General features: G+C 39.6%; 1 protein-coding gene across 5 annotated transcripts in view; it reads right to left on the bottom strand.

Moving 5' to 3' along the window:
* Lrrc7 (leucine rich repeat containing 7) overlaps window positions 1-19,155 on the bottom strand; it is a 412,851-nt gene that overhangs the window by 97,622 nt on the left and 296,074 nt on the right. For all 5 annotated transcript variants that reach the window (XM_005357446.2, XM_026784035.1, XM_013350077.2 and 2 more), the window contains 4 exons: window positions 17,698-17,770; window positions 6,243-6,372; window positions 4,864-4,979; window positions 1,207-1,276 (listed from right to left, as the gene is read on the bottom strand). In XM_005357446.2, the coding sequence (XP_005357503.1) occupies window positions 1,207-1,276; window positions 4,864-4,979; window positions 6,243-6,372; window positions 17,698-17,770 (389 nt within the window). The remainder of the gene's footprint in view (window positions 1-1,206; window positions 1,277-4,863; window positions 4,980-6,242; window positions 6,373-17,697; window positions 17,771-19,155) is intronic.

The following is a 19,155-nucleotide window of genomic DNA, read 5'->3' as shown; positions in this document are numbered from 1 at the left end:
GTGTGGTCCAGACTAACACGTGGTACTTGCACTGCTCACATCGAGCAAGGCACACCCCACATATGAATAAAAGCTGCGCACATATCTGATGTTTATGCTGTATTTTATTGTTCATCACAAATGTGATAACAGAAATACTATCTTTATTAAAGGTTTTTAGAATAGGTATTATTTTCATAAGAATAGGTAAATACCATTTAGCAATAGGACATAAACAAGGGTTTCATGAAGCTATCTAGACACATTGCAGCAATTCCCACAGTGTAAGGCTACCATTCCAGCAGCAGAGTTCACCGACTCTGGAAACAATCATCGGTAAGCTTCGATGACAATCCAAGCGTATACCAGCTGATGGAAGCAGGAGCTGTGATTAACTGAAGAAATACAACACTCTTATGCTAACACTCTAAATTTGTAGGACTCATTTTTAGTTTGTAATAAAAGTCCCCAAATAACTAGAAATAGGAACTTGGTGCCCAGGGAATGTTGATATATTGAACTGAAGGTGCATTGTTTTTATTTGGCCATTAATATTTTGGGGTAAGGGTTTCAAATATCTAGAAATACTAGAAAAATAATTAGCATTGCATTCTACTGACATGACTCACAGACACCTCTCTGTTTCCTGTTATTTTCCAGTTAATAAAATTATTCATTAACATGCAACTTCTGATTCCACGATACTCTATTTTCATGAGTATATAAAAATATCAAGATAACCACAAAAATACTAAAGATAGCTATCAGTATATCAGCAAAGGTCTTGAATAAAGTTTTAGAATTAAGTTAATCATAATTAAAAACAGTGAGGGAAAAGGAAGATAGCGGCTGGCAATTCCCTCTTGTGGGAATTGTGGTAATGGGTTTTCTGTTTTTACTTTCAGAGCTATAATTAAGGTGTACCCTCTAAGGACGTGCGCACCACCAGGAGCTGAAAAGCCAACAAACCATCATCTGTATGTTGGGTCTTTGACAGTGAATTAGGTATGGAACAGAGGTGTTTGAGGAGCATGGAGACCATGGCACTGTTTCACCAACGCAGTATGTGATAGACTTTTGTGCAAAACTCTCCTCCAGGCAATAGGAATCTATATTTTAGAATAGTTGTCAAGTTTATCTACGGGGACTCAGTAATCCAAAGTTTCAATTACACTTCATCTAAGGAACATGATAACTCCGGGCACAAAAGGTTTTTTTTTTTTTTACCTGATTGTCAGAAAGCCACAATGCTGCAAGTTCTTTGAGTTTGGTGAACGAGAATGGTAAATTCTTCAACCTGCAGAGACAAGAGATGTCTCAGAGCATAGACACAGACAGCTAAACTCATTTCTAAGAACATTTAGACACGCTACTATTTCACAGCTTTTATATGGGACTATTTTTTTTGCAGTCATTTGTTTATTATCTGATATCCTCACAAAACTATAGTTCTCAAAAGGGCAAGGGCCACGATATCTTACATCTAAATCACTTTGTAGTTTCCAAAGTGATGCTGATCTACAGAAATTTCATCTCTTGTACATTGCACAGTAGGCATTACAAGAAGGAATCTTTAAAAATAGTATTTTGGAGTTTTGTGAAGTTTGGCCTTGGCTGTAGCATTCAATAAAAGTGTGGCTTCCTGCCTTTGGAAAGCCAGATCGACAAATGTACCAGTCAGTGTTTCTTGGTGTCATGGAGCCAGTGGGTGATCGGCACATTCTGATTACCTCAGCCACCATCATCATCTCAGCTTTAGACAGCAGCAAAACTACAGTGGCATCCTCAGTAGCTTATCCCCGAGTATACATTCTGACTGGTAATGGGAATTTCTTTTTTTTTTATTTTTTTAATTTATTTATTTATTAAGGATTTCTGCCTCCTCCCCGCCACCGCCTCCCATTTCCCTCCCCCTCCCCCAATCAAGTCCCTCTCCCTCATCAGCTTGAAGAGCAATCAGGGTTCCCTGACCTGTGGGAAGTCCAAGGACCGCCCACCTCCATCCAGGTTTAGTAAGGTGAACATCCAAACTGCCTAGGCTCCCCCAAAGCCAGTATGTGCAGTAGGATCAAAAACCCATTGTCATTGTTCTTGAGTTCTCAGTAGTCCTATTGTCTGCTATGTTCAGCAAGTCCGGTTTTATCCCATGCTTTTTTCAGACCCAGGCCAGCTGGCCTTGGTGAATTCCGGATAGAACATCCTCATTGTCTCAGTGTGTGGGTGTACCCCTCGCGGTCCTGAGTTCCTTGCTCGTGCTCCCTCTCCTTCTGCTCCTGATTTGGACCTTGAGATTTCTGTCCGGTGCTCCAATGAATTAGCCTGGTGAATCTTTATCTTTAGCTCTTCTCCCATCCACCTCCCTGCCTAATGCTTGATTTCTTTAACCTGTATTTTCTTTGTCACTGAGAATGGGATCACAGAGCACATCTTCAATTCAGGAAGCTGAGGCAGAGAATTGTTGCTGTGGCCAGCCGTGCTACACAATAGAGACCCAACCTCAGTGAAGCGAGAGGGCAGACCTTCCAAACAGAAACAGAAGAGGGAGAGAGAACTTGGTGCATTCAGTGACCTGAGATGAAGCCAGTAGATGTTTCTGCAGGAGGACTCAGAGGAGATGCAAGGAGCCAAAAGTCAGACCATGGAGGCAAACCAGGGTAGAGTAACCTAGGCTGTAGTGAAACATGAATAATGCTAATACAAGTCTACGCTAAACAGTTGCCCCCAGACAGACTGGGCTGTGCATGAGCTACCGTGTGCACAAAGAAGAGGAATGCCTATTATTTTGCTGTTCTTGAGGTAATGGGAATTTCTGTAAGTCTTTTGTATATTGGAATGCTATGAGTCAATTGACAAATGCACTTTTAGAAAGGAAGTAAAAAATGTTACAATAATTAATAAGGACTTAATTTATGTCCAAAAATGATCAGGCATTTTCAAATAATTTAGTAAATGTGAAAAGAGGTTGGCCACCACTGTAAATGTTAAGGGTGTGTGGTGGAGTTCTTAGGGAGACTACCTAATCTTATAAAAGAATGAATATCTGTGAACATAAGTAAGAACACAAAAAAGCAGGTATTGACTTATATCATGATTCTTTCTTGGCAGAAACTGAATTACCCACACAAGTTGTTTAAATTCATGGGGACTAGAAATTGTGAAATAAGTTTTATAGGGTGGGGTAGCATGTTTGATATTATACACGGTTAAATACAAAGCTGCCATTGAGTTTCACATCAGTGAAGCGTGTGTAATATTCATGCCATGTTCATGCATGTCCCTGAGGAGTCATTGTGATGCAGTCCTAACGTGCTGTGCTGAAGGAAGAACGAGATGGAAAGCAGGGACCGTGTTGCCTTGTACTCCCCCGGTGATTCTGATGGATGAGCAGGGCATTGGCGAAGGCACAACCTTGTAGCTGACAGAGCAAAGTGTCCCTGTTCCCAGCTACAATGCCACACTCGGTCAACTGATTTTATCTTAAACACAGAATTGCAACGGTTCACTACTTAGGATAGCGCTTCTTGCTTTAAGTCCTGTAAGCAATTCGTTCTCTGTGGCAGTGTTAACGTTGACCTCAGAGTTCACTACGCATTGTCTACCTCCGCCAGCTTGATTCACTGATGGGCTAATTAGCTGGAAATATTATGGCTATGTTGTTGTTGCTGTACTACAGGATGTGTATGATTTTTTCTCTTTTGACCTTGTGAGTCCCTGATGTCTTATTCATATACTTCCTCAGCATCCACAAATGTGTCTGACCCCTGGTGAGTGTTGAAGTTTGCTTGATTTGCTAGGTAAAGGCCACCAACATATCAATACTTCTATTATAGGTCATTCGTGATGTTTGGTAAGCTTGTTTGCCATATAATCATTCAGAATGTTTAGGGAAATGAGTATTTGGGAGAGACTTCTATAGCTTGTCATGAAGATCCTCTTTCTAGGTTGACAAGCACTCAGCCTCACTTAATGAATTTTGTGATGCTTCCCTTGTGGTGTTAGTGAAGCCGTAGGAATTCATCTTTCTATGGTGATTCCATTGAAGTCAGGATAAGCCCATTTCTTTATGGAGTTTCCATGATCACACTTCCTAATCTAGCTCACAGGAACTTCTTTAAAGATCTCAACAAAGGCCTTCTCAGATGTGGCATTCAGGGCATTGCCTCTTCTGCCAATCTGGTCAGCAAGCCAGAGGAGGACATGACTGGGTCTCAATACACAAAGCAGTGTTGTCACGTTGCCCTTTGGTTTATAATTAAAATAATCTCAGACCTTATAATAAAACACTGTATTTCCTTACTTGGGAGCATGGCTTAACTACAAAGACAGTAGTTTCTTTTTTAAATTGATATTATTTTCCTAAAGGAAACTGAAAAACAAATGAAAACTTTTGTGTTCATTATGAAACTTTGGTGAGTATTCTTCATGACTTCCTAAACTCTGGTCTCTGACCACCCCAGTGCAAGTCTGAGCTATTCACACTGTCATTCATCTGACAGAAGTTACAGGGACGGGGTTTAGGCGCTCTGCTCTGAAGACACTGTGTCAAGACAGAAGCCCTCTTCCCATTCCTATGAGGACAGTTGTTTTAATAGACAAGATGAGAAAAAAGACAAATTGTAGTTTCATGTTTGTTTCTAGCCCTTACCAATATAACACACCATAAGAAGAGGGTCCATCCTTCTTTTCCCTCTTTTTTTGTCTGTCTTACTCTAAATATGACTAAATATTCATCCTTGCTGCAATGAATTAACCTGTGGCGTTGTATCAGAGCTGACTAGTGATAATCTTACCTGTCACTATATAGACCAGGCTGACCTCTGGGATGAAAGGTGTGTACCACCACGTCTGGCTCCATAATTTACTTTTATTCAACAATTTACATACCTGTTATCACTTAGATTTAAGACTCGCAGCCTCTGCATCTGCCCAATTTCTTCAGGAAGAAATTCTAGCTTATTGGAGCGTAGAGACATAACGGTGACATTCTTACAGCTGCCAATCTGTAGGTGGCAAAAGGAAGCGGGGTTTACAATGTTGGGCTGTCTACCATGTGAAATTCTTGAAGAATAAACAAAAGTGTGTTTTAGAAAGGAACCACAAAATGCTGTTACTACGTATTAGTTTCTCTAGTGTACAAAACAATTTAGGCCACAGATAAGTTCTTCCCCTCTCTCTCTCTCTCTCTCTCTCTCTCTCTCTCTCTCTCTCTCTCTCTCTCTCTTTTTCTCTCTCCTAAGATGGTGTCTCACATTGTAGTGCAGGCTAACCTAAGGCTTCCAATGTTAGTCAGGCTGGTCTTGAACTCGCGGTGATCCTCCTGAGCACTGAGACAGTAGGAATGTGCCACCACACCTAGCCTAGAGATTCCTTTACCATCTTAATGTCTCTTAACACATGTAATGTAGTGTGTTTACTGACGTCTGCATTTATAACCTTGCTCTTTACACTGATTTATGATTTTAGATGTGATGATAATGCACATTTCATATTCTTTCACATATTAAGAATAATTATTTAAATAGTGTAAATCTTTAAACACTTGGTAGCCCTGCTGTTTTCACAAATCATTTATTTTTCTACATGATTACCAATATACTTGTGCTTAAGACAGGACAGCACACGTATTTAGCTCTTCACAGTTCCTTAGCAAGCCTGATTTTATGTCACATTACATGGCATTTGCTATTTTTACTAATAATTTTTGACTCTAAAATACTGATATATTTATTATTATTCTATTGTTGTGGAAATTTTTAGTAGAAATCTTTGGACTAGAAATACACTTTATATTTTTTTCTGGACATTAAAAAATAAAATCCAGTTTAGAAATAAAATTAAAAGAATTTCTTCATGTATCCAGAAACTAAGATAATGTTATAAGAAACATTAAGCCTCAGAGACATATTTATAGTAAAATCCATGCTTTTACTTCAGAAGTAGAAATACAATTATCCTAAGTGCTGTGTATAGCAATTCTTTTTTTTTGTTTTTTTTTTGTATAGCAATTCTTAAAAGCAAACTAAATAAATGATTCAAGATTTCATCCCTTAGCATTGATTAACATATTTTTACTAATCTTTACGTGCAAAATTTAGTCAAGCTTACCACTCAAAAAAGCAATTAGCATATATTTATCTAAACAGTAATGCCTACATATTTTCAAAGCTCAACTCATACATCCACTCTGCGATTGCACCTGTTAGGATTTTAATTCTAAACAGAGTCATTGAAAGTTAACTGATAGAAAACAGCTTGTTTCTCACTTCTCTGGGCAACTCTGGGAGGAAATTCTCATCGACTGCTAAGGTTCGCAGGCTGTGCAGGTAGCCAATGGTGGAAGGAAGAGATTCCAGCTCATTGCAGCTGCAGTCAAATTCTTCTAACAAAGACAAGCTGAGAAGTTAAAACACAGTAGTCTTAGACATTCTGAAAGGTCACATGGTAAAGGAAAAGTTTTGAGAACGTCATCTCTCCAAATTCACCAAATATTCTTAAACTAGGATGGCACAATACCATGTGAGTCAACCCAGTCAGCAAGCACAGTGAAATGGATCAAACGCCATCACAAGCAAGGCTGCATTGGTCATTTATCTGAACCATTTGGGATGACACCAAAGACAGTTCGTTTACAACTTAGATGTTATTGACAGCAGGAGGCTTGGAGTGAGCACCTGTAATTGGAGGGGCAGAAGGTGAGGGGGTCAGAGGGCAAGATAGAAAGAGGGGTGAACTGCTCCAGACTTTACTAAGCCCCTTGAGATCAGCTCCTCAATAATAGCCCCCCTTTAACACCTGTATACAGTAACTACCTTTACAACCCATCTTGTAGGTGAGGCCTACAGAGAGAGACTAAGGAATGTTCCCTTAGCCACACAAAGCAGGAACTCTGGGTTGAAGCAATGACAATACAGCTTGTCTGACTCCGTCATCCCTCCTATCAGGCAGGATACACCCAGCGTGGAAGTATTTGCCATTCGAATTACACAGTACCATAAAATCTACCAAGTTTTACAATGGCATAGATTTCAGTGCCTCTTGATATTATGGGCCTTTTCCTGCCCATGATCAGCATTTGAAGTGGAATAAGAGGCATTGTTTTCAAATGGGCACAGCTTTTTTGTTTGTTCCAGTCCGTAGCTCTGCAAACTTAGTCGTATTAGCTTGTCCTCAGAAAGGCATTGTGGGAATGCACTCTGAAATTATCACGAGGGAACAAGATGATCCCATCCCTTTTTGGCATAGGTTGGCGACAAAGAGGGCCTAGTCCAGCGTAAATGAGAGCAATACTGAAGTTGCTGCTAGCACTTAGGGCACTGTTATCAGGAAGGAACTCCCAAGGGTGAGGAGGTCATCATTGCAGAGGGGAGATGAACTAGGCGGAGCAAGGTGAGGAGGTCATCATTGGAGAGGGAAGATGAACTAGGTGGAGCAAGGCCAAGGAATGGCTTCCCCTTTTACACACTAACACTCACTAGCTTCACTGACTCTCACTTCAATCACTTAGCCAGCAAGAACACGGAGCACAGAGCTGAAACTCAATCAGATTTTTGCCCCGGCTCTGTCATTTACCAGATGCACGACTGTGATTCCAAAGACCACCACAGCCCCAAAGGCAACGCTGTTTCATTTACCTCCCTAGGCAAAGGGACACACTAAGGAAGACATGAATAAATTGTGCTCTGTGCATGAAACGTTGTAGAAAAGGTAAGCAGTGAGAATGGGTGAGCAAGATTTACATGGCAGGAAATGGCAGTGATATTATAGTACAGTTAGGAGCCAAGTCCAGTCCAGAGCTCGGAAGATAGCTGGTGTCTTGCTGTCAGTGTCATCATGGGCCACGATCCTAGGAACACGAACCTCACAAGAACCAAAGATTTCTGTCAAGAACCTGGGATCATATTCTCAGAAAATAGTCATGAAATTATAGTGCCTTTTTTTCCTATTTCAGAAAAAAATCAACTGTATATTTAGCTGAGTTAAAAACAGTGCTAAGCAATTTAAAAAGTAAACTGACATTTTCCTTTTTTTCTTTCTTATACATGTTTAGAGGTCAGTTTTGAGTGGCAGTAAGGCTCCCGTTGATTTGAGGTTTCTGTTATAAAGCTATTATGCTTCAGTAGACAATGCTAGTCCCTCAACAACACCATTCAAATCTCAGCTACTCATTTTTTTTTTAATTGGACAGGGCATCACAGTTTCCTCCACCAAAAAATCACAATGTGAATAAGGGAAGAGTGTCAGGATCACTCTTGAAGTCCTCCTGTGTTTGTTCTAGCCTTTGTTCTAAGTTCACACACGGACAGCAAAACAAATAGTTCTGTTTGTTCCTTGTCTGCCAGCAGTAGGCAGACACTTGGGAAAACCAATTTGATTGTTAAAACACTACTACTAGGGCTGCGAAGATGGCTCAGTTTGAAAAGTTCTTCTCATTTAAGCATGAGGGTTTGAGTTAAATTCCTGGCAACCTCATGAAAAGGTGCATTGTGGGGCACACCGGCAATCTTGGAACTGGGGATGCAGGGAGAGGAGAGTCCCTCAAGTTTGATACCAACCAGTCTAGTCTAGCTGATGAGCTATAGACAAGTAAGGGGCCTTGTTTCCAAAAACATGGTGCACAGCTTCTGAGGAAAAGACACTCAGAGCTGACCTCGTCTTCGTATGTACATATGTGCTTGCACTACCCCACGACTGTAGTGACACATGCATAACATACATCATCTCCCAAATATGAGTGCAGTATAATAAAAACTATTATTGTGTATTGTGGGAATAATGCCGAAACATTTGAACAGAACACAAGTAGAACTATAGGAGAAATAATTGACCACAGGATTGTTGATACCAATAGTTGAACCTTAGATGGGTTGTCAGAGGCTCTTCATGAGGACAAAGTAACCCACATCATAGAGGAAGTGACCCAGGAGAAGTGATACTGGTGAAGGATTTTTGTCTGAGAGATGCTCTCAGAGATATGTCGTGACAATGAGACCACAAAGAATTAAGTTTTAAAAATGAACCCAGACTTCTTAAGAAAGATGGCAATCCACTAAGGCAAAGAAAAGATGTTAGCTCATGTGTAATAAAGTCATTGATCAAATTCTTCCTGGTAGGTTTTTATAAAACAAAATGAAACTTTAATTCTCAGTGCTCTTAATGAACAATGTGCTAAGTGAATATTAGTCTCATTGTTTTCCACTTTCTTAATATTTAATGTCTCAATAGACAGATCTGAAAAGTGAGTTTTTATTGAAAAGTCATGCACAGTGTCAAAATGCATCATCACTTTTATGGCCCCAGTTACAATGTGATTTATGGTGAGAAATATGTATTTGATATTCTGATAGTCAGTCAACTCCTGGCATAGAGCTCCTAAAACTCTTGGCATGGCCAAAGCCAAGTGTCTTTTTGAATACTAATATGAAAACTTATGACCGAGGATTCTTGCTTAGCTTCAGAAGAGGTGTGTTCCAGTAAGGTAATGACGTGATTTTAGGGTTAGAATGTCCAGTCACTCCTGACCTCTGGGAAGGGGAAAAAGACTGAAGCTGACAATGACATAATCAATTATGGTTACAAAATAAAGTCTTAATAAAACCCCCAAAGGACAGGTTCATTGAGCTTCCAACTGTGGACTGTATGAAGTTATTGGAATGAGGTGTGGCAGAGGCACTGGGGTTCTGTGTCCCTTTGAGAACACCTTTCCCTGCAAGCCTTCTCATGTGGCTGGCTGTTCATCTGTGCCCTTTCAATATAACTTACAACCCTTTCCCATATTTCTCTGAGCCATTCTAAGAAAGCCAAAAAAAAAAAAGCAAAAACAAAATAAAAAACTTTAAAACCAAACCAAACCAAAATCAAAAATCAATTGAACATAACAACAACAACAATAACAAAAAACACTGGACTTGAGGAGTGAATTCTAAGAACTCCTTGTTTACAAATTGTTAGTCAGGGTTTGTGATTAATCCCTAATTAGAGAGCAGTCTTGTGGGGCTGAGCCCTTATCTGTGTTTTCTGATTCTAGCTGAGGATATATGGGTCTGAACTGAATTAAGTTGTAGCACCCCAGTTTGGGTCTACTGAGAACTGAAGAACTGTGCAGAGTGGGAAAATACTGCTCTGTGTTGCATGTCCAGAATACAATGCAGAAGCACTTTTTCTCCCCTATACAGGGCCATTTTATCATGCAATTGAGGTCTTTCTTTATTAAAAAGATAGCATTCTTTACCCTATGCAATACACAGAATGAATTAAGAGCCTAACAGTTATTTGGGATCTTTGAGTTATGAAGTAAAGCTAGTGAGGACAAATACTTATTTTTTCTCAATTGTCTCTAAAATTTCCAAGATTTAAAGTCAGAACATACAATGCCATCTTATTTTATTAATGATTATTTATCTGGTTAAAATCACTAAAGTTGTTTTCATACAGGTTCTTGTACAACATAAGCTACCACATTTTATCAGGCTACCCCTGGTATTAGTAAAATGAAGTATAAAGATCAGGCATTTGTTCAACTATGTTCATAGCAGCATTATTTGTAATAGCCAGAAACTGGAAACAACCTAGATGTCCTTCAATGGAAGAATGGATGAAGAAAGTGTGGAATACATACACATTAGAGTACTACGCTGCGGTAAAAAACAATGACTTCTCAAATTTTGCATGCAAATGGATGGAAATAGAAAATACTATCCTGAGTGAAGTAACCCAGACCCAAAAAGATGAACATGGGATGTACTCACACATAATTGGTTTCTAGCCACAAATAAAGGTCAGTGAGTCTTTATTTTGATATCCTAAAGAAGCTAAATAAGAAGGTGAACCCAAAGAAAAACATATAGCTATCCTCCTGGGTAGGGGAAGTAGACAAGATTGCGAGGCAAAAAATCGGGATCTTAAGGGTGGGGTGGGAGGGGGGTAAGGGGAGATGGGAGAAAAAAGTGAGAAGGGTAGGATGGGGAGAACTTGGGGCAACGGGATAATTGGGATACAGGAAGGTTGGATAGGGGAGCAGGGAAGCACGTATCTTAATTAAGGGAGCCATCTTAGGGTTGGGAAGAGACTTGGACCTAGAGGGGCTTCCAGGTGCCCAAGGCGAGGTCCCCAGTTAGTTCCTGGGGCAGCTGAGGATAGGGAACCTGAAATGATCCTATCCTATAGCCTTACTGATGAATATTTTGCATATCACCATAGAACCTTCATCTGGCGATGGATGGAGATAGAGACAGAGACCCACACTGGAACACTGGACTGAGCTCCCAAAGTACCAATGAGGAACAGAAGGAGGGAGAAGATGAGCAAGGAAGTCAGGACCAAGAGGAGTACACCCACCCATGGAGACAGTGGGGCTGATCTATTGGGAGCTCACCAAGGCCAGCTGGATTGTGACTGAAAAAGCAGGGGATAAACCCGGACTCTCTGAATATGGCGAACAATGAGGGCTGCTGAGAAGCCAAGGACAGTGGCATTGGGTTTTGATCCTACTTCTTGTTCTGGCTTTGTGGGGCCTAGCCAGTTTGGATGTTCACCTTCCTAGACCAGGATGGAGGGGGGAGGACTTCGGACTTTCCACAGGGCAGGGAACCCTGACTGCTCTTCAGACTCGAGAGGGAGGGAGAGAGGAGGGGGGCAGGTTAGGAGGGGGGGAGGTTGGGAGGGGGGAGAGTGGGAGGAGTGGGAGGCTGGGAGGAGGCGGAAAATTTTTTTTCTCTTTCTTAATAAAAAAAATGTAAAAAAAATAAACTATTTCTTGAGAGCAAAAAAAAAAAATTCCAGGAAAGCATAAACATTGGAAATGAATAAATCCCTTAAAGAAAACTAAGAAAGCCAAGAAAAAAACAAACAGAAAAAGAAATGAATAAAAATGTTCAAGACCTGAAAATGGGAATAGAAACAATAAAGTAGACACAAGCTGAAGGAATCCTGGAGATGAACAATCTAGGGAAGCAAACAGGAACTATAGACACAAGCTGAAGGAATCCTGGAGATGAACAATCTAGGGAAGCAAACAGGAACTATAGATACAAGCATCACCAAAGAATACAAGAGACGGAAGAGAGAGTCTCAGGCACAGAAGATATGATAGAAGATTGATAATCAGTAAGAGAAAATGTTAAATCTAAAAAATTCCTGACACAAAACATCCAGGAAATCTGGGACACTTTGAGAAGATCAAACCTAAGCAGAATAGGAACAGAAGGAGAAGAATCCTGTTCAAAAGCCCAGAAAACTTTTTAAACAAAATCTTTGAAGAACATTTTCATGACTTTAAGAAGGACATGCCTATAAAAGTACACAAAACTTACTTAAATGGCTTAAGATATAAGAGCTAGTTATACTATATATAATTATAAAGATATAAGAGCTAGAAATACTATATATAACTATATAAGGTGTAAGAGCTAGGCATACGACGCCTGAGCTGTTAGCCAAACAGTGTTGCAATTATTATAGTTTCTGTGTAATTATTTGGGTCAGGATGACCAGAAAGCCAGAAAGCAATCTCTGTTTATAAGAGGGAGTATCTAGCTGAGTTGTTTAGTTGGTCCATTGTCAGCTTTATAACTGGGTATCAGAGTTGGCGATAGTGCTTAGCCATGTCTGTAAGGTCTAGGTACATATGGAGGAAGAAAAACCCAATAAACCCTTTGGTGGGGAAGAGGGACCCTGAGTTAATTAAGCTTTATTCTTTTAAATGTGTTTCTCTTAGTGTACATTATTTGTATACAATAATGGGTTCATACTAACATGTGCATACATATATACATATCTATGCATATATATGGAAAACATATGTTAGTCATACTCACCCCTCTCTGCTACTCTTACCCTTTCTGTTGGCCACCTCTCTTTCTCAGATGCTCCCTTTTCTACTTTTACATGTTTTTCTTTCTTAAATCCCAATTCTAGGGGCTGGAGAGATGGCTCAGAAGTTAAGAGCATTGCCTGCTCTTCCAAAGGTCGTGAGTTCAATTCCCAACAACCACATGGTGGCTCACAACCATCTGTAATGGGGTCTGGTGCCCTCTTCTGGCCTTCGGGCATACACACAGACTGAATATTGTATACATAATAAAAAATATTTAAAAAAATCCCAATTCTACATACAAGAGAAAACTTGATTTCCATTATTCTTATTTCAAATAATATAAATAAAATCATTTAATCTGGGCTGGGGATTAAGTCTTTAATCACATCTTTTATATTTCCACTAATCTTATGTAATCTGTGAGGCTTTTACAGATTAACTCTGTGTCATTACTGGAAGAAGCCCAAATTGGCTTTGGTAAGACTGAGGCGGAAGCTGTGTCTTCTAGAAGTGCTGGCCAGCTCCTAGAACTAACTTCCTGTCATTATACAGACATCACATATTCCACCCAGCTTTCCCACACACCCAGAGGAGCTACAAGCTTTCATTTTCTTCGCTCTCTAGGAAGCAAATTGGATCAATTAAAAAGGAAGACTGTGAAAAATTACTTTAGATTGCATGAGAAAATTATCATCAAAATGTAAAATACTACCCTAAACAACTCTTTAGGGGAGGATGGAGAAAATAGTTCTGCTTATCGACAGTTTTTATTTCAAATTCTACATGTTCCAAATGAAGATACTAGAGCACTGTCTGACCAGTCGAAGCAGCAGAAACATTCCATGTGTGTGGGAGTAAGCACAATTTCAGTTTAGCCACAGCCCACACACAACAGTTGTAGGTTTTGTGGCTTAGTGGGGGTTGTGGGGAAGAATGGTTCTATATAGGTATCATGACAGCCTTTGCACTTTAAATTTTAAAAATGCATTTTAAAATCACCAGTGAATTCCATGTGATCACTTTTGTGTTTTTCCTCATCATTGTGAATGAATGTGAGAGCATCTATCATTGGAGCAACATGTTTAATTTGTGTGTTTCAGATTTCTCTAATACTTTTGACCTGTAATCAAATACAGCAGTGAAGTGTGTAAGCATCGTTCAGTGAGTGGCAGATACTTTTAAGACAGTGGTTCCAAAGGGTGATGATGGGTGTGAAGAATTTTTACTGCAACCATGGGAGAGTGGCTCCATTACAGAGCTCTTGCCTGGCATGTGTGAAGCCACTTGCCTGGCCCTTAGCATACAAAACAAATGAAACAGCAAAGCAAAATAAACAACAAAACAAAGCAGAACCCTTGTTGCTTGGTGACACCCTAACACACAGTATGGGTAATGCTGGTGTAGGCAGACAGATTCTGCAGCTAGTCAACAGACTGCAGCATACGCAAGCTTGTGCAGCAGATGCCCTTGATAAGAACAATAAACTGACTACTATATAAAGTGTTCAGCAGGTTATGCTTTTTATCTGTATGTTGGACGGTATTCTTTCGACCTTTTCAAAAGTTCACTGTTGCACTTGTTCAAGGAAGTGCTTCTATGATGTGCACACAGTGGTAGAATCTGTGTCCCTGTACTCAAATAACTCTTGATTGCTCCATGACTCTGAACAGTTTATGCCTGAGGACTTCACAAAAGCCTGAGTGACTTGAGGAGATGGCCCAGTGGGTAAAGTGCTTGCTGCTCAAATATGAGCACCTGAATGTGGATCTCCAACACTCATATGAAAGAGCTGGGTGTGGAGGCTTGAATCCTACCAGCAGAGACATAAGACAGCAGATTCTGGGGTTTTATCTAGCCAGTTCATTCTATTCAGAAAACTCCATGCCAAGGAAAGACTCTGTGTTAAATAAAAAAGTAAACAAACAGACAGGGTGTCCAAGGTACAACACGAGACCATCTTGTGGCTTCCACATGCAGGTGGACATACAAGCCTACACCCTCTCACAAAGTTTCACATACATGCATATACATATACATGAAATCCTGGAAAATACTGTATATCTCATTTATTAACAGTACATTTTAAAGGTTTCAAATGTGTATGTTATAGTTTGAATAGTTGTTTTCTTCCAAAACTCATGTAACTGATGTCCTGCCCCGCCCAATATCTTGGGATTGAGACATGGAACCTTAGGGATGTAACGCAACTGGATAGAGCCATAAGACTGAAGAGAGAGCATTTTCACACTTCCTTTCATGTGTAAAGGAGAAGTCACATGATCACTATAGCATGGTAGCTGCTAGCAGACCCAGAGATCACTCTGATGATGAGGGCTGCCCTGCTGGGTACAAGCTCTAGAACCACCAAAATGCATGCTTGCTGTTTCAGCCACATACAGCATCACTACATTCCCAAGTGAAAACAGAGAATTTTTCCTATGGATGATGAGGATAGGTCTCACACTTGTGTGGTGTGGATGGCAGTCACTTTACTGACTGAGCCTCTTCTCCAGCCCCCAATTACACCTGCACTCAAAGCAAGCACATTTTCCTGAACCAAAGGAAACAAACACCCCCAACAAAACAAAAACCAAAAACTTAGTAGGAGCGATATTGTTTTATTTCCTTTACATTCAGTACTGATTTTCAAGTTAGCTTTTAGAAGAGTTAGTCCAATCTAACACTTTTCTTATTTCTTTCCTGAAACAATAACCATAGAAACATAATAACACTAAAAATCTCTAAAACATGAGTTACTGTGATGGAATTTTTGACCTTTACCCCTCTAAGCCTGCCGTCAACCTTTGAATTAAGTGGTCCCATTTATCTTCGAAAAGTATCTTTCACACTTTTAAGAGAGTTACCAGTCTTAGCAAAAAGAAAATTAAGTTTGTGATAACCTGATACCCATTTCACTTACATAATTTTCCCATTTTTCACTTCGTATTTTCACTCTGAGTCAAGGCAATTAGTGGAAAGTCGGAACATTAGAGTTCTAAATAGAAACACACATCCATTACCCACCCCCTCAGCTTGATACTCTCAACCTCTTAGCAGCAAGCAAAGACCCATAGAGAACTCCAGAGAAACAGTTTACCAAGAACAAATTGGTGCCATTGTTTTTAGAACCTTTATGCAATTTTAGAGCTGGGATTAAAAACTGTCTTAATTGAGATTTGTTATACAATTTGTGAGCTGGAATTAAATCGTAAGATAATCTATGAAGAAAGCCATTATAACCCGTGTGAAGTGGGATGTAGCAAGCCAGGCTTGGCAGCATTTCCATGAAGGGAACCACAGGGAGACAGAACATTTTCTGGTGTACATTTTGGTAAGGAACATAAGGGAATCACTTGCGGGTGTGTTTAAACTCAGATCTGGAGCCTTGCTACTCAGGACTAACAGTGAATCAGAAGCTGTGGTGTCACCTGGACATCTGGTGCAGAACTCCAAGTTCTCAGGTATCATTGCTAATTGATGAGAGCTTTTCTATTAAACAAGATTTTCAGGTGCGTGTGATGGCTGTTGCGGTTTAAAAGCAAGGACTTAAAAGATGCAAGTAGTCCGTCTTAGGAAGATTAGAAGAAATATTCCAGGTAACAAGTGAGACAGGACCAAGGAGTCAGGGCAGTTTGTCTCATTGGAAGTTCAGAAAAAGGGAAGCCGAGAAACACAAAGACCGATGGGACTGATGTGTATCAGGTATAATAATCAGGCCAGTGTACTGTGTTTATGTATTTTATCAAGAGAGTTCTTAATTTTATAACATTAGCTAGGGGTTTCTCCAGTAATTGACACAAAATCTGCATAGCAACAAAGCCTACAGTTTTTTCATTCTCTCTCTCTCTCTCTCTCTCTCTCTCTCTCTCTCTCTCTCTCTCTCTCTTTCTCTCTGTTTGTGAACAACAGACTTTGAACTTTTCTATTCTTTAGAAGTGGAACTTTCCAGACTTGGCTGTTTCTCCACTTGGCAGAGGACAGATAGGGCAAGAGAAGAGGGCAGGGACAAGCTCAGCATCTAGCCAGCAGCGGTGGTGGCTCTGAGGGCAGATCTTAACGTTGTTGAAGACTTTAATAGGCAGTTTTCTGCCAGTTAGCCTTAAGTGTAATAAACAACTTTTTTTTTTTTAAAAAAACTGAATCTTTTTCTCCTTGCATGTACTGAACTCTGCCAAGAGAAAGGATTATATATACACTTTCATACTGGTAGCCAGAGTTTGATGGAATGGCTTTACAAGAAGGGTCTAATGTGATTTCAGGCTCAAGATAGATTGTTCTGACACATCACTTCATACATTATCAATAAAGTCACTTCAGTGAAACACAGGATATTCACAGTTTATAAGTAATTATAAACTAAACGCTATTAGTAATTTACATCCAAATCAGTTAGTAAAAACTGTGCAGTATTTTTATCCTTAAGACAATGTTCAGATTTTATCTTCAAGTTTATTTATTTTTAATGGTGGTTATGCTTTTCTCTTTGGTGTCTAAAAAAAAAATCAAGCTTCTATCCATACAAAGCTATTAGAGTGTAATTTCAATATATCCATATTGCAAAGACTTGAAAACTTGATTTCCTTTTTACAAGAAATATTTAAGTCAATTTATAGCTGCTACTCAGTAAACTATATCAGATTGATACTCTCTGGAAAATACCATTAACAGTGTAATTGCAGGTCTGGTAATCACTTTGCTTGAGAAAGGGTCATGGTTGACTCTTTCTCATTATGTTTTATAGCAGCAGTGAATTCACTGTTCAGACAGAAAGTTGTTAAGATGTATACAAACATTGCTGAATGAAATACAGTCTAGAGGGAGAATTTGCAGCAATGTTGTTATAGAAAACACAGCTCAACTCTAATTTCTATTTGCACAAAGGCTGATGGGCTGGTGTGGGCACTTACTTTCCGATTGTATTGGGTAGCATCGTGAGTTGATTGTCATCTACTTTTAGAGTTGTTAGCTTTTTCAGCAGTCCTGAAACAAAGAAGAAGTTTTATTAGTACACCAGAGTAGGAAATGCCATTGAAAGAAATCGGACGGATCATTCACGATGAATACATGGGTGTTTCGATCGGCTATGTTCTGCACAAATAACACACAAACAGACACGGGTTAGCTTTAAGCTTTTGTTGTAAGAATTCACATGTCAATGAGAGTAAACATCATCAGAGCAGTTAAATAAACAAACGTAGGGCCCACACACTTGTCAACTGATGCATCCACATTTCCTTTTCCTGTTTTCCAGAAAATGGACCAGTAGAAACATCCTGAATCTGTTGAGTTTTTATATTGAATTAATTCCAGATAACTTATTTTCTTATGATACAGCCTAGAAATAGTTTTACAACAAGAGCGTAACAGTCAAAAAGTGGGAAGTCATGTAACAAAAAGTTTATGATTGTAAGTCATAAAAAATGACCACACTTGAGTTGTGTGCTGAGATTCCAGAAATGGTGAACTTGACCAGTGTTAGACACAAACAATGTTGTGATTTGTAATGCCTCACATTGAGCTGGCCAGGAGTTAACACTTTGTGTGAGAGGTGTATGTGCTTTTGTGTACAGGTACGTGCATGTGTTTGGTTGTATGTAAGTATGTGGCGGCCCAACGTTGGTATCTGGAGTCTTCTAGGATTGCTCTTACACATTCTTCTTCTGTTGAGGCCAGTTATTTCTATCTTGCACAGAGGCAGCATATTTTACTTATCTGGTTTGCAGGTTTGCTCTGGGATCCCATCTCTGCCTCCTGAGGTTGGAATTGTGGGTCTGGGTGTTTATCCAGGTGTTCGGAATCTTAGGTCTAGTTCTCACTTGTCTAGCAAGTGCTTCAACCACTGCACAATCTCCACACTCATTCAGACACCTATTTTTCACTGTCTGATCTATGCCCTCCACACTTTTTACAGCTCGTTCTCCTTCTGTTACCTTCATGTGCAGTCACTACACAGTAATGGGAGAACAGCTGCCTTTGGCACAATTATCCCTCATACCCAACCATCAAAAAGCTCATAAATCAATGTGGCTTCAATAGTCAAACCCAAGGACAAAATATTAGTACTAGGTTAGCTTTTGTTTTATATGGGAACTATGGGTATATGCTGTAGATTATCGTGTTGTCAGAAAATTTATCATGAAAATGTTAATTCATGACCAAATGTCTTTTGAGGGGTGTCATATTAAAGAAAATTAAACAAAGTTTTTCTAGGACTTTTTGATATAGTAATATGAAATTGTGATCCTTTGAAACCATCCTGAAGCTGGTGTGTGTGTGTGTGTGTGTGTGTATGTGTGTGTGTGTGTGTATGTGTGTGTGTGTGTATGTGTGTGTGTGTATGTATGTGTGTGTGTATGTGTGTGTGT

The sequence above is a fragment of the Microtus ochrogaster genome, chromosome 21 (genome assembly GCF_000317375.1).
Source record: "Microtus ochrogaster isolate Prairie Vole_2 chromosome 21, MicOch1.0, whole genome shotgun sequence".
In the NCBI taxonomy this organism is placed as follows: Eukaryota; Metazoa; Chordata; class Mammalia; order Rodentia; family Cricetidae; genus Microtus; species Microtus ochrogaster.
This window is presented reverse-complemented; position numbering and strand designations above follow the sequence as displayed.